General features: G+C 39.1%; 1 protein-coding gene across 1 annotated transcript in view; it reads left to right on the top strand.

The window, feature by feature from the left end:
• Positions 1-14,601, top strand: part of Fam169a (family with sequence similarity 169 member A) — a 31,365-nt gene that overhangs the window by 14,061 nt on the left and 2,703 nt on the right. The window contains exons 8-11 of the mRNA XM_042690923.1: positions 7,043-7,082; positions 7,569-7,719; positions 9,024-9,177; positions 13,287-13,490. Of these exons, the coding sequence (XP_042546857.1) occupies positions 7,043-7,082; positions 7,569-7,719; positions 9,024-9,177; positions 13,287-13,490 (549 nt within the window). The remainder of the gene's footprint in view (positions 1-7,042; positions 7,083-7,568; positions 7,720-9,023; positions 9,178-13,286; positions 13,491-14,601) is intronic.

Below are 14,601 nucleotides of genomic sequence, written 5' to 3'. Positions count from 1 at the left end.
GAGTATTGAAAAAAAGTCTTATATACATGCATAATGCAGAGAGCATATCCAGGAAATTATTTGTGCTTATTTCTTATTTTAATTAGCATGAGGCTTGACTGTATTTGAGTGAAAATTTTTTTGTTTCTAAGAACAACATAAATACTACAACTGCATAGAAAGAGTTAAATTTTTTACAAGATTTTGAATTTTTTTCTGCTTTTTGAACTTTAGAATAAGTCTCTTTTCTTGTATATTATAGCCCAGATTCCTCAGATATACAGATTAGTTTTATATCAGCCAGTTATGATAAACTCAAATAAGAAAATCTGCATAAATTTAATGAAGGCAATGACTTGGTTTAATATTAAGACAAATAATTTAAGACATGATACCATGTCTTAAAGTTGACAGCAAAATTAGCCCTTTATTTTAGAATTTTTTTTTATTTTTGTTGGTCATGGGGCTTGAACTCTGGGCCTAGGCGCTGTCCCTTAGCTCTTCAGCTCAAGGCTAGTGCTCTACCACTTGAGCCACAGCACCACTTCACTTTTCTGAGTGGTTTATTGGAGATAAGAGTCCCATGGCCTTTCCTGTCCTGCTGGCTTTGAACCATGATCCTCAGATCTCAGCCTCCTGAGTAGCTAGAATTTCAGGCGTTGAAAGGATCTGTTATATCCATCCCAGGGGACCACGCAGAAGCGGGCAGGCATAGGAGAAAGATTATTACAAGGTTTATTAGAGGAGCCATATTTGCCCTGAAGAGAAAGTGCTTGGCAGCTTCTACTATCTAGGTAGCAGCTGAGTCTGTAGTTAGGGGTGAGGTAGATGGGAGCTCAGGTGAGTCTGGGTGGAGAGAGGGAGGGCCAGCAGTATAGCAGGAACTCCAGGGCAGGGAGGAACTCAGGTCTGGGTGGAGCTGAGGACCAAAGGTGGGCATAATGCTTACATTCCCCACTCTGTTGTTTAATAAAAATAGGGGGTACCAGGCCAGGGAGTATGGGCGGAGGTCATCTGGAGCTACTTACTGCTGTAAAGGGGCGAAGTAGTTAGAGGTCTCTGCTTCGTTGCTTGGCCGGGTACCATCTGCTTGGCAATAGTTGGTAGAGGTCCTCCTTTTTCTATGACAATAGTTATCTAAATACAAGACCCAATTAATAAAAGGCAAAAATTGTTGTTAGTACCCCAAGAGAGGAATATGCCATTTCTGTCTTGGATTGGAGACATAGCATGGTACCTGACTCCTGGCATACTGGAGGAGGGGGAGTAAGACTTTTCCTGCTTTAGGTTCACAGTAATCTTTGGAGGAGGTAGCAGAGATATTTAAAGATGCCAGAGCCAATGGGTGTCATGGGCTCTTTTGGCTACTTCCTGCTGGCCTGGGAGCATCAGAGAATCGCTGGAGCTGGGTTTTTTAGGGTCTAGGTCTGTGCTGGCAAAGCATGGCAGTATAAGTGATGTCTCTGGTTGCCTGAAGGAACAGGATGGCCTTGACTTGTTCCCAGGTGGTATCCTGGGCTGGGGGATGTTATCCTATTGAAAGAGACTTTTGGAGAGATCAGACAAAAAAGCTGACAAGGCGACAAGGTCAGTTAGCATGAATGACATAGGAGTACACACATTAGCCATGGGCCAGAAATGTTCCATTTGGAGTATAAGCTCAATTGCAGCCCATTACAGGGAAGGAGGAATAACTGGACTTAGGGCAAGGAAAGCAGGAAGTGGGTGTCTAGGGTCTTTTGGGTAAATGGGTAGGGGAAAGCATAATGGACTGGTTGGGAATACCATTCAGAGGCTACTATAAATACAAACAGCAGGTAACAAAGGTAAGTCTGTTAACTTTCTGTGCAGTTAGAAGGTAGACAGATAGGGCTGGGAAGGTGGCTCAGTGGTAGTGCACTTGCCTTGCATGCCTGAGGCCCTGGGTTCGATTCCTCAGCACCACATAAGCAAAAAGAAAAAAGCTGGAAGTGTTGCTGTGGCTCAAGTGGTAGAGCGCTAGCCTTGAGCTGAAGAGCTGAGGGACAACGCCCAGGCCCAGAGTTCAGGCCCCACAACCGGACCCCCCCAAAAAAAGAAAGTAGACAGGTATGGACATTAGGTGGGCAAACATCTATTTCTCTTGATTTCCCAGCTCTGATTAATTTGAAAAGGCGAACGTAAAGTGACTCCATTTAGGATGTCATCTCCTCTTACTCCTCTCCATGGTTTTCCATTGTCAGGACTGACTTTGTCCTGGCATGTGTCTCAGCATCCATTGCTGAGATAGCTTGTCCCACTTGGCATATACCAGGTTTGGACTCAAGGCCTGGGCACTGTTCCTGAGCACTTCTGCTCAAGGCTAGTGCTCTACCACTTAAGAGTCACAATGCCACTTTCAGCCTTCAACTGGATACTTAGAGGTGAGTTTTGAGCCATGCCTCCAGCCTGGCTCTGTGCTGATTAGCTAGGAGATGGAGTTTTACAGGATTCTTTGTGCCCGGGATGGCTTTGAACTGTGACAAAAGGAGTCTTTGTCACAAAAGCCCTTTTTATTTCCAATTAAAGCAACAAGGAGATCAATGAGATAGAGGTTACCTGTAACTTGTTAACAATTGACTAACAATTGCTTGCCAGAGGGTTTTTTTTTTTTATTATTAGAACCCAGTAGATGTTTTTAAACTACAACTGATTGGCACTCTTAAGTATGGCCATTGCCTCTGGGCAGCCTGTTTAAAGTGGTTTATATCTTGGGCTACAGCAGGGTAGCCTGTTTAACACTCTGGTTTATAAAAGCATTTTTCTGGCTGGCTGAGGAACCTGATTTAGGCAGATCTCAATAGGGACATAATCTCAGGTCTACAAACTTTTTTACTTAACAGATGAATTTATTAAACAATCATTCTAGTAATCCTAATTTATATTTTTGGATTGTAAAGAAACCTTTAAGACAATTTTAATTTTAAACTTTGTCTGGGAGGCCAGCCACTCCCCAGGACTTCCCAAATTTTCACAAAGGGGACATCATTTTTAATCCCTTTTTAAAAAGTCACATTAATCATATTAATTTGCATTTAAATGCTTCATTGAAACACTGGTCTACACCCATTACCTCTTGGCAGAAAGTTTAAACTGGCCACATTTTTCAGCAGTCTCAGTTACCGTTAGGAAATTAGCAGTTTTTCTTAAAGTACTAGCACTGTAATAATCGCTTTTCCTTTAGAAATATATCCAATTGTAAAATAGCATAGAAGTCAACTTACATCCTTTGCTAATACACCCCTTACGGTCTAACTTGTGGGGATTACCATTACAGGAACAAGTATCTAAGGTGGCTTATATTTTACCCCAAATTAGCAGGCTTTTTACCCCAAATTAGCAGGCCCCCTGTGATGGAGCAAGGCCAGAGTCTGGGTGAGGTTGTGGCATCTGTTGCACCTCCTGCTGGTTACCTGCAAAAATTTCTACAGGCGTGAACCACCATGCCCAGCACTAGAAATTTTTATATTAATCTTTTAAATTAACTCAAGGAAAATTTTATTTCTCATATTAGCTATTTTATATCTCTTCTTATGAGTAACCATTTGAGGAAACAGTTTTATTTCAGCTACATGGTTTATTATTTGTGACTTAATTTGCTTTTCCTTATTTTATACATAAAGTGAGACGTGTTTCTTTTATGCTTTTTGTGTCTTTTATTTATCTTTTTCTTTTCTAGTTGAATATAGGCTTCTAGAAGGTACTTTTTTGTTGGTTATGGGGCTTGAACTCTGAGCCTGAGCATTGTCCCTCAGCTGTTTAGTTCAAGACGAGGGCTCTACCACTTGAACCATAGCACCACTTCCGTTTTTTTGGTCCATAATTGGAGATAAGACTTTCCTGCCTAGGCTAGCTTTGAAAGATGATCCTCAGATCTCAGCCTCCTAAGTAGCTAGGATTACAGGCATGAGCCACTAGTGCCCAGCCCAAGGCAATTTTTAAAAATTATACTATCTGTCAGATTTACTCTCTTGTTTAGGTTCTACAAGTAGGTTTGTAAGAAATTATATTTATACCTAGTGTTCGTACATATTTATGGTACATAGTGTGACATTTTAGTGTGTATATTGAATGTGTACAATATGTAATGATGAGTTCATAGTAACAGACATATCTCAAACATTTGTCATTTCTTCATGTTGGGAACATTTGGATTCTCATCATCAGTTTTAGTTTTAAAAACGTTCTGAATGCAGTCTATGAGCCTACCACACCCAGGTTTTTAGTATGTGATGAGTGTGTGGATGGTGGTATAGTGGAATAGGTATAGACAGTCATTAGTCATATAAAACTATAGTTCTTACATGATTGGGAAATCTAACTGATCCACTGTTGAAACATGCGACGGACCAGCTCGGCCGGAGCACTGGGACCGACGGGACAGGGATCTCGGGATAGGTGGGCAAAGGAGTCGGTGAAGTGACAAACAGACACAGACTCAAAAGAGTTGCATCTGAGTGTATCTTTATTGAGGAGAATTAACATTTTTATACAGTGTGTGATTGTGACATAGATTCTTTGTTTATTTAAGCACGTAATCAATTTTTTTTAAAGGCAAAGCATTGATGAATTACATGAAAATTAATGACTATCCCACCAACTGTTTAAGCTAAGTCGTGCGAAACAAGTCTAGCATATTGTTTAATAGAATACGTCATCTATTCAGCCTTTTTATGTTTAATAATTAACAAACCTAAGACAGGGCTGTACTTACATTATACTCTTTTTAATTTTATTTTTATCCAACTAATTTCATCTTTATAAGCTCCTGTATAAGGAAATGGTTCTTGGTTGGTTCAGGAAATATGTTACTAACTTTATATTTTGTGTGAAAACACCATCTATTCCCTATAACGTAAGTTGGACTAAACTTAATCATAACTGTTGGGAGAATCTTTCTTTTTCTTATATAATCAGAGGTCTCTTCTTTTTTAGAACTCTCTAAACTACTAGGGTAACTCTTTCTAACTTAGTTTAATTTATTGATTTTGTCTGTTGGACATATCTGGAAATTTTAAGTCTCTATATTTACTGTGCGTGAGCTGCAAAACCGCTTGTGAAGTTGTAGGAGTTTCTGGAGGCAACGTCACATCAGATGATAGATTGATTGGGGGATTGCCCACATTTAATCTTTGTTAGAGAAGCCATCTCTATTGGACTGGAAAAATACAACATGCTCTGTTCGTGGATCAATAGAAAAATAGCCAAAATGAGAATAAAGGCAACAAATGTACAGCCAAGAAGAATATAGTAAGAATAAAGGTAGAGGCTATAAAGGTGCAGCCAAGTGTATGGGAAGCCTTGAACCAACACCCCCTTCCTGGGGGCATGCTTCCTTGAAGCTCTTAGTCCAACACAATCTCTCACGCAGACTCCGCAGAAGGTGGCGTGGCACCCACTGGTTACAGAAAGATGTTCACTCAGCTGGAAATACCAGGAACCACTGGAAGTGCAGAAACTTAAGCCTTTGACCTTGTTTCTCTGGCCAGAGACTATTCATTGAACTTGCAGTCCCTTATTCTGTTGTCAATGTCAAATCAGAAGCCATCTATCCACCACAGGCAGCTTTATGGAAGTGCTCCGCCCACCTGCGCCGGCCTCTCTTTGCTGAACCCAGCTAAGGACTCCTTGCAGACACATCTTCATGGCTGCTTTGCCTGCTGTGATCTCTGCTCCTTTCCAAACGCTTGCTTCGGCAGCTTCTTCTCCATTGTGCCTCTCGGACTGGGTTCCAATGGTGGTTGGATACTGAGCTGCTTGTTAGAGGAGGAAACAAGAGTTGTATACAATGGCAGGCCTGAACTGGCCTGGAGGCAGGACAAACACTCTCCCAGGTGGGACTTGTCAGGGCACAGGGCAGGCATCCTGCCACTGGGCCCTGGGTCACTGTGGTGAGCAGCAGTCACACTGGAACTTCTCTTTCTCAGAGAACAACGGGTTAAGTCTGACCAGATTGTCTCTTTTTAGGGAATCCAGTTTTCCACCAACTCCTGGGGGATGCCTGGGGCTTGAGTCTATGCCAGGCTCCACTCCTGTCCAGAACCTTTCATTCCAAAAGTTTCAACCAAGTGTATGTGGCGTGGCAGAAACAGAAGTAAATAAATATACTACTCCATAATAATTGGCGTAAATCAATGATTCTAGCAAATGATGGGAGGTACTTGGCTGAGGAAGTAGTCTTAAAGGGTGGATGGGAGTTCCGAGATAAGGGTTGTTAGAGCATTTCAGAAGATAGCATATTAAAAAAAAAACCAACCAACCAGCAGCTGTTAAAAAAAGGGACACATATAATACGAAAGTAAGTCCTACATAGTTATTGAAATTATTGAAGAGCTTGTAAGCTTGTGTTGTGTGTAGTGGTAAACTAAAGTGATCTTTCTTTTTCAAATTTTTGAGTGAAGTAGCAGCACAGTTTGTATTTTGGAAGCATCATTCTATCATCAGGGTAGGAAGGATTAGACAGTGATAACCAGACTAGGGAGCAGATATTACAGTAGTTCAGGTTAAAGATACTAAAGCCATGAACTAAAGCAATTGCAATATATATAGAACAACTCTTCAATTAAAATTGGTAGCTTTATGATTTATTCAATGAGGGATAGGAAAAATTTGTTTCTGCCTCATAGGCCTCATAGTGACTGACTGTTACTGCAACTAACCTTGATAGGAAGTAGTGTTGGAGAAAGATAAGGTTTATTTTGTGATGAGTTGAGTGTGAAATCAAATGGACTCATTCACTGGGAGATACTGCTTTGCAAATCAGGATTTAAATTAAGGGGTTTTAGATGTTGACATTAAAATAGTACATAAAAAAGTAAGGAGAGCAGATGGCTGAGGATTGAAACTCCAGTGTAAGCCTGTAACTTTTTTGAAAGATGCTTACATAAATTCTTAGGCTCAAGATAACTGAGACTTCAAATAATCTCTTCATGAATAGTGCTATTTGAAAAAGTTTAATTATTTTTCCTTTGAAACTCTGAGTTAAACCCACAGTCAGAGTAAAATAGTTTAAAATATTGGGTATTAATTTATATCTTTGTTTTAGATTGATTCTCTAAAAGATGCCTTTGCAAGCACTTCTGAAGGTAAGAAATTGAGCTGATCTCAGTAAGTTTTTTGTGATACTTAGGTGTATGTGTGTGCATGAGTGAGACGTAGAATAAGTGAAGACTTAGCCAGTTCTCACATCTGACCTGTGTTCAAATGCCACTGCCCCTGGTTTTATTGTGTGTGAACATTTAAAGATGCAGGTGCCTTCATCTTTTTTTGTTGTTCCTTATCTGTGAAATAGGGATGGTCATGTCCTAATTATTTCCCTAAATCATTGAGAATGGGGAAACACTTGGGAAAGTTCAGGGGCAGTAGAGATCATGAGGAGTAGTACATTTTGACTAATTTATTTTAAAATTTAGGAAAAAACACTGACGTTGTTTTATTAGCCTGATGTGAGGGCAGAAGCACCTCTGAGGGGGGAAATGTGTAAACTAGCATAGTTTTTGATTTCTGTATATTTTGGTAGGTAATCCTTTCAGTACATAATTTAAGTGCTGTTTTGCTATTTTCTTCCTCAGGCCATGATAAAACACCTGTTTCTACTCGTACTAGAAGTGGTCATCTAAAGCGGCCAAAGATAGGAAAGCGGTTTCAAGATGCTGAATTTAGTAGTTCTCAAGGTGAAGATGAGAAAACTGTCCAGACTTTACCTACAGCTTCAATAAACAAGTAAACAATTGTTTATATTGCTTCCAATCTCTCATTTATTCTTACTTTCATATTATTAGTATTGTAATAAGGATAGCAACTATTTGGTTGTTTGTATAGCAAATACCCTTCTTTAGGAAGGAGTTTGTATTATTTAGGCTTCCCTGTACTAGGAGTTACATAAAAAGTGTTGCAAGGAGCATTGCTAGTGAGACATGACATAGATACACTGTTGAATCTTTCTGTGTGAAAATCCAGGGAACATTCTTGACATTGAGTCATTATTGTCAACCATAAATAATGTAGACAGTTCTTTCAGAAACTGGCAGTCAGCTGAATCAACAGAAGTCATAGGTCAAAACTTTATTCTGTCTTCTTTTGAATCTTAAGAAAGCAAGATTTTAAATTTTATAATAAAATTAGATTTTTCCCAGTATTTCTAATAACTGGGTTTTTTGTTTGTACTATACGTGTGTGTGTGTGTGTGTGTGTGTGTGTGTGTGTGTATAGACAGAGAGAGAGAGAGAGAGTGTGTTGGTATCCATAGTTATGGCAAAAGCTGTTAATTGAGATTGTCCCAGGCAAAATGAAGTTTAATTTTCTTCCAGAAGAATAAGATCCAATAGATATGAATAGATAAAAAGACAGGTTTAGTTTAACTGATTTAGAAAATGGTGATGTTATTGACCTAAGAACATGGTTTGAAAGAGAATGAAAAGGATGGATAAAAGGTTGATTTGGGATCCACAAAACACTAAAGTTGTTGACTCAGTGACCCTTGCTCCTTCAGAATGTTGCTTTATTAGGAAAATATTCCAAGGGGCTGAGATAGGAGTTTCACAAATTTAAGGTCAGTCTGGACTACATGGTGAGTTCCAGGCTAGCCAGGGAAAATGCTGTGAGTCTGTGATTCAAAAAAGAATAGAGCTGGTGTGGATATAGCTTAGGGTAAAGTGCTTGTCTAACAATCAAGGTCCTGGCTTCAATACAAGTTAAAAGAAAGAAAAGAAAAAGAAATGATTCCTCAATTTTTCTGTGTGTTTGTCAGTTGTGGGGTTTGATTTCAGAGCCTGGGCATTGTCCCTGAGCCTTTTTGTGCTCAAAGTTAGTACTCTACCACTTGAACCACAGCACCACTTCCATTTTTTGAGTGGTTAATTGGAGATAAGAGTCTCACAGGGACTTTTCTGCCTGGGCTGTTCTCGAACCACGATCCTCAAATCTCAGGCTTCTGAGTAGCTAGATGACAGGTGTGAGCCACTGGCACCTGGCTAATTCCTGAAATTTTATATAGAACAACTAAAAATAGTATTCTTGTTTTGTAGATTGGAGTCTACTGCACACACTTCAGAGAGCTCAGAAGAATTCCTGGAAGAACCTGAGCAACGAGTGACAGAATTTGATGACGAAATCAGTGACAAAGATGCACGGCCTGCACTAGAAAACCAAACAGGCCTGGAGAAACAAGATGGTGTGAAGGTATGAGTCATTCACTAAATAAATTGAGTAGAAGTACAATAAAATTTAACTTTATCGATCATACATTATTTGAAAAAATATAAACATAAATTGTCACTAGTGTTAAAAAGAATACATTATGCCAGGTACTAATGGCTCATGCCTGCAATCCTAGCTGTTTCAGAGGCCAAGACCTAAAGGATCTTGGTTCAAGAAAACTCTCCAAGATCCCATTTCCAGTGAGTAAAATGCTAGACTCAAGTGGTAAAGTGTCAGCCATAAGCAAGAAAGCCAAGCAAGAGCACAAGCCCTAGTACTTAAAAAAAAAGCAATAGAACACCTCTCTAGTATGTACTAGTATAGGGCCCTGGATTCTATCCCAGTATTGGGGTGGGAAAAAAAGCATATATAAATCAAGTCACTCAAACACTAGAGTAGGGGTTACTCTATTTCAAGTGAATTTGTAGAAGTTAGAATTATGTTAATGTAAATGGGGATATTTAAGAAGCAAGATCTCCCACTGTATTTAAATTATAAATTGAAACATGAAATTAAACACTTGTAGGTACACAAATAGTGTGACTTTATAGAACCAGTTAGAATGTCTTCAGGTCCAGCAAGTTCTCATTCTAGTGCTGATTTTGGTTAGGAAGATAGGAATTAGTCATACAGGGCACTGGTTGTCATGCTTGTAATCCTAGCTACTCAGTAGGCTGAGATCTGAAGTTTGAAGTTTAAAGCTAGCCAGGAAGAGACTATTTCCAGTTAACCACTTGAAAACTGGAAGTGGTGCTGTGGCTCAAAGTAGTAGAGTGGTAGCCTTGTGCAAAAAAGCTTAGGGACAGTGCCCAGGCCTGAGTTCAAGCCCCTATAACATACAAAAAACAATTTTTTTAACCACAATCTACTTTAGGAATTTCTGTAAAAATAACTACAATCAGCCAGGCACTGATGGCTGATACCTGTAAGTCTAGCAACTCAGGAGGCTAAGATATGAGAATTGTGAATCAAAGCCAGAGCAAGCCGGGTGCTAGTGGCTCACATCTGTAATCCTAACTACTCAGGAGGCTGAAGGTTCTGAGGATCACAGTTAGAAGGTATCTGGGCAGGAAAAGTCCAGTGAGACTCTTATCTCCAATTAATCACCAGGAAACCAGTAGTGGAGCTGTGGCTCAAAATGATAAGAGTGCTAGCTTTCAGCAAAATAACTCAGGGACAATGCCTAGGTCCCAAGTTCAAGCCTCATAACTGACCAAAAAACCCCTAAAAACAAAAAAAGCCATCCCAGACATGAAAGTCTGTGGCTCTTACCTCCAATTAATCACCAAAAGCTGGAATTGTAGCTGTGGCTCAAGTGGTAGAGTGGTAGCCTTGAGCACAAAAGCTCAGGGACAAAGCTCAGGCCCTGAGTTCAAGCCCCAGGATCAGGAAAATCAATCATATAAAAAAAACAAAAGCAAATAGACCCTTTGTAACTAAGTAAACTATTCATCTGGCTTGATTTTCTGTTTTCCACCTCTACAAGAAGTGAATGACTAGATTACCAATTTATTTTCCTAAGTCATTCTAATAATTAGCTTCTGCTTCTCCTACTTAATGAAATTATATTTAAACTTGACATTTTTCTTCTGGTCAAAAATTGGTTTGCAAAGGCATATAAAAGCAGGATTTACATTCATGCAAATGTTTATAGAAATAACTTATCTCTCAGGCTTTTTTCTTCCTTAAACACTAGAATACATTGTACTATACTTCAATATACTATTCATTCTGAAATTTGTTTCACTCATCTAAATAAAACCATGAGCACATAGCCTTGTAGGACAAATGACAACTTATTCCAGTGACTTCCTTTACTTGAGTTAACTACTCTTCACAAGTTCTTTAATCCTCTGGCTTTATAGCACTTCTTTTTTTCTTTAAAAACCATTGAAGTTGGTATATGCATACATCTTTCTATATGTAACTTTTTTTCCATTCTTCTCTTCACTGTGGATATGATAGGAGACTCAGTTATTGACTACCTGATCTTTGATTCATACTGTTTTTTTTTTTTAAATTCAGGCACTGGTGGTTCATACCTGCAGTTTTAGCTACCTGGGAAACTGTGATTTGAAGGATGGCAGTTCAGGGCCAGCCCATCTCCATCTCTAGTTAATGAGCAAAAAGCCAAAGAGAGCGAGAGAGATAAAAAAAATGCTTCTAAATTAATAAATTGTACATGTATAGGAATGATCAATAACTCTAGATTTTTAATACTGATCTATACTCCCTTGCTTACTAAATGTTTCTGTCTTTTTTAAATGTCAGTATTACGGCTTGAACTCAATATTTTTTTTTGGTCAGTTGTGGGGCTTTAACCGTGGATCTGGGCACTTTCCCTCAACTTTTCAGCTCAAGGCTAGTGCTCTACCACTTGAACCACAGCACCACTTCCAGCTTTTTCTATTTATGTGGTGCTGAGGAATTGAACCCAGAGCCTATGCATGTGAGGCAAGCACTCTACCTCTGAGCTACCTTCCCAGCCCTACTCAAATCTATTTTTAAAAAATTACTTATGTATTGAACCTTTTTTCCTATTACATTTATTGGTTCCCAATTCTAAAAGCTGGAGGACTGACATTTTCTCTTTTATTGCTTTTCATTTTTAGTTACCACAATTGTATGTTTTTGCTGTATCTTTCTCATTTTCTTCCTTTTAAAATTATCTGAGTGTGGTTGGTCCTTTTATGAATTTACTGTATTTATCTTCTGTGTGCATGTGTACTATGACAGATAGCACATATATTATATGTTAATTATATGTTAACTATATTAATATTGCACATATTAATTACAATATATTATATTAATATATAATCATTACAATAATTATATCAATTATATATTAACTATATAGTATGTAATTAATTATATGCTATTAACTATATATTAATAATAGACAATTATTACAAATTTCTATAAGTATAGAAAAAAAATTTTTTGGGTCCAGTCCTGGGGCCTGAACTCTGGGCCTGGGTGCTGTCCCTCAATTCTTCAGCTTAAGGCTGGCGCTCTACCACTTGAGCCACAGCACCACTTCCGGCTTTTTTTCTTTTTGCTTATGTGGTGCTGAGGAATCGAACCCAGGGCCTCATGCATGCAAGGCAAGCGCTCTACCACTGAGCCACCTTCCCAGCCCAGAAAATGTATTTTTGAAACAGGGTCTTTATAGCCCAGGCTGGCCTCAGACTTAAAATCTTCCTGCCTTAGCTTCCTGCATATTAGGATCATAGGCATACATGATGTCTGGCCTGAGAAACTTATACTATAAAAAATTTAATATATAAATACACGAATCTCTGATTTCACTATTCTTTCCTTTTTTTTTTTTTTTTTTTTTTGGCCAGTCATGGGGCTTGAACTCAGGGCCTGGGCACTGGCCCTGAGCTTCTTTTGCTCAGGGCTAGCATTCTACTACTTGAGCCACAGTGCCACTTCTGGCTTTTTCTGTTTATGCGATACAGAGGAATCGAACCTGGGGCTTCATGCATGCTAGGCAAGCTCTACCACTTAGCCACATTCCCAGCCTTGATTTCACTATTTCTTTTTGAAAACTTCATATGCGTTCAGAGATCCATTCAAACATGTTTTTGAACACTAGACTACATCAGTTTTCAAATTTTTAAAACAGTGATAAAATGCCTGGAGACTATCAAACTCATTCAATTCATTAATAGTTGACATTAAATAGAAGTAATATGGTGGAAAGAGCTAGATGTTCAGAAATGGCCCTGGACTGACAGTGAGCTGGCTGAGATAGGGGTTCTTTCTTTCCAGCTTCCCACAACACTGGTAGTACTTCCTTCCTCTAGCATAGTAAACTTTCATTTCCCAAAGCCTTAAAGATTCCAGTTGCTCAACAGCTCGTGTTTCCTGAATAAGAGCTGGCATCAAGTCAAGACTCCCTCTGGTACCTTTTTACTTAAAACGTTCTCTCCATGATTGCCCTTTAAAAGGAAGAGCAAAAAGGGGAAGCATCTTTTCACTGAATCTGACACATAGTGAGCAACCAGAGCACCCTGGAAAGAGACCTATCTTATAAGGAAGCTGGCCTGTAGTTATGTCCTGAATTTTTCCTCCTGGTGTAGGACCCTGATTTAGAGCCTATGAATGGTGAGATAGTGGATGATAATCTTAAGACATCACTTACAACTGAAGAGGAAGACTCTACTAGTGAAGGTGTAGAAGAAGAAGTAAAAGTACAGTCTTTTCATTCTGGTGAAGATGCTACAAATCTTGTTCCATTAGTAGCAGAATCTTCAAAGCCTGCTGAGGCTGCTGCACTGGATAAGGTAAGGCTGGAATAAACTCATGTTTTTATACTTAAAAAGTATGTAAATTTCAATGCCATTTGCAGGTAACAGGTATAGTCTATATATTTTCCTCCATCTTAACATGTACAGTTCTTCAGGAAAATTAACTTTTATGAAGAAAATATAATCAGTAACATTCTACATATCTTTGTAACCTTAATCATATCTGTCTAGGGAATTCAGTCTACTTTATGATAATGAATTGAATTTTTCCTTTAGACTTAAGAAATACTTGCTGGGCACCAGTGGCTCATACCTGTAATCCTAGCTACTCAGGAGGCTGAGATCTGAGAATCACGGTTCAAAGCAAGCTGGGGCAGGAAAGTCTCTTAAGACTTTTTTTTTTTTTTAATCCGTTGTGGGGCTTGAACTCTGGGCCTGGGCACTGTCCTTCAGCTCTTCAGTTCAAGGTTAGCGCTCTACTGCTGAGCCACAACCTCACTTCCCGTTTTCTGGTGGTTTACTGGAGATGAGTTTCACGGACTTTCCTGCCCAAGCTGGCTTTGAATCGTGATCCTCAGATCTTAGCCTCCTAAGTAGCTAGGATTAGCCACCAACACCAGCTCTATGAGACTCTTATCTCCAATAAACCACCAGAAAACTAGAAGTGGTGCTGTGGCTCAAAGTGGTAGAGTACTTGCTTTGAACTAAAGAGCTGAGAGACAGCACCCAGAGTTCAAGCCCCACAACCGACAACAACAACAACGAAAAAGCAGTACTCATGCCTATAATCCTAGCTATTCAGGAGGCTGAGATCTGAAGATCATAGTTGGAACTCAGCCTGGGCAGAAGTCTCATGAGACTCTCCAGTTAACCATTCAAAAACTGGAAGTGGGGCTGTGGCTCAAAGACGTAAAGTGTACTTGAGCAGAAATGCTCAGGGACAGTGCCTGGGCCCTGAGTTCAAACTCCATAAAACACACACAAAAAAAAGGATAAAACAAGGTTTACCAACTATTGGATATATTGTTGCTTACATAATGTAATTCTGATTTTAGACAGACTAGATTATTGGAAAAGAAACTTGGTGCAGTATTTAAAGAGCTTTAATTTTGTTACTTTGGAATATTCCAAAAACCTAAATCAATGA

This window comes from Dipodomys spectabilis, unplaced genomic scaffold (genome assembly GCF_019054845.1).
Source record: "Dipodomys spectabilis isolate Male_0828 unplaced genomic scaffold, ASM1905484v1 ptg000140l, whole genome shotgun sequence".
NCBI classification, from domain to species: domain Eukaryota; kingdom Metazoa; phylum Chordata; class Mammalia; order Rodentia; family Heteromyidae; genus Dipodomys; species Dipodomys spectabilis.
Note: the sequence above shows the minus strand (reverse complement) of the source record. Positions and strands in the feature narration are given on the sequence as shown.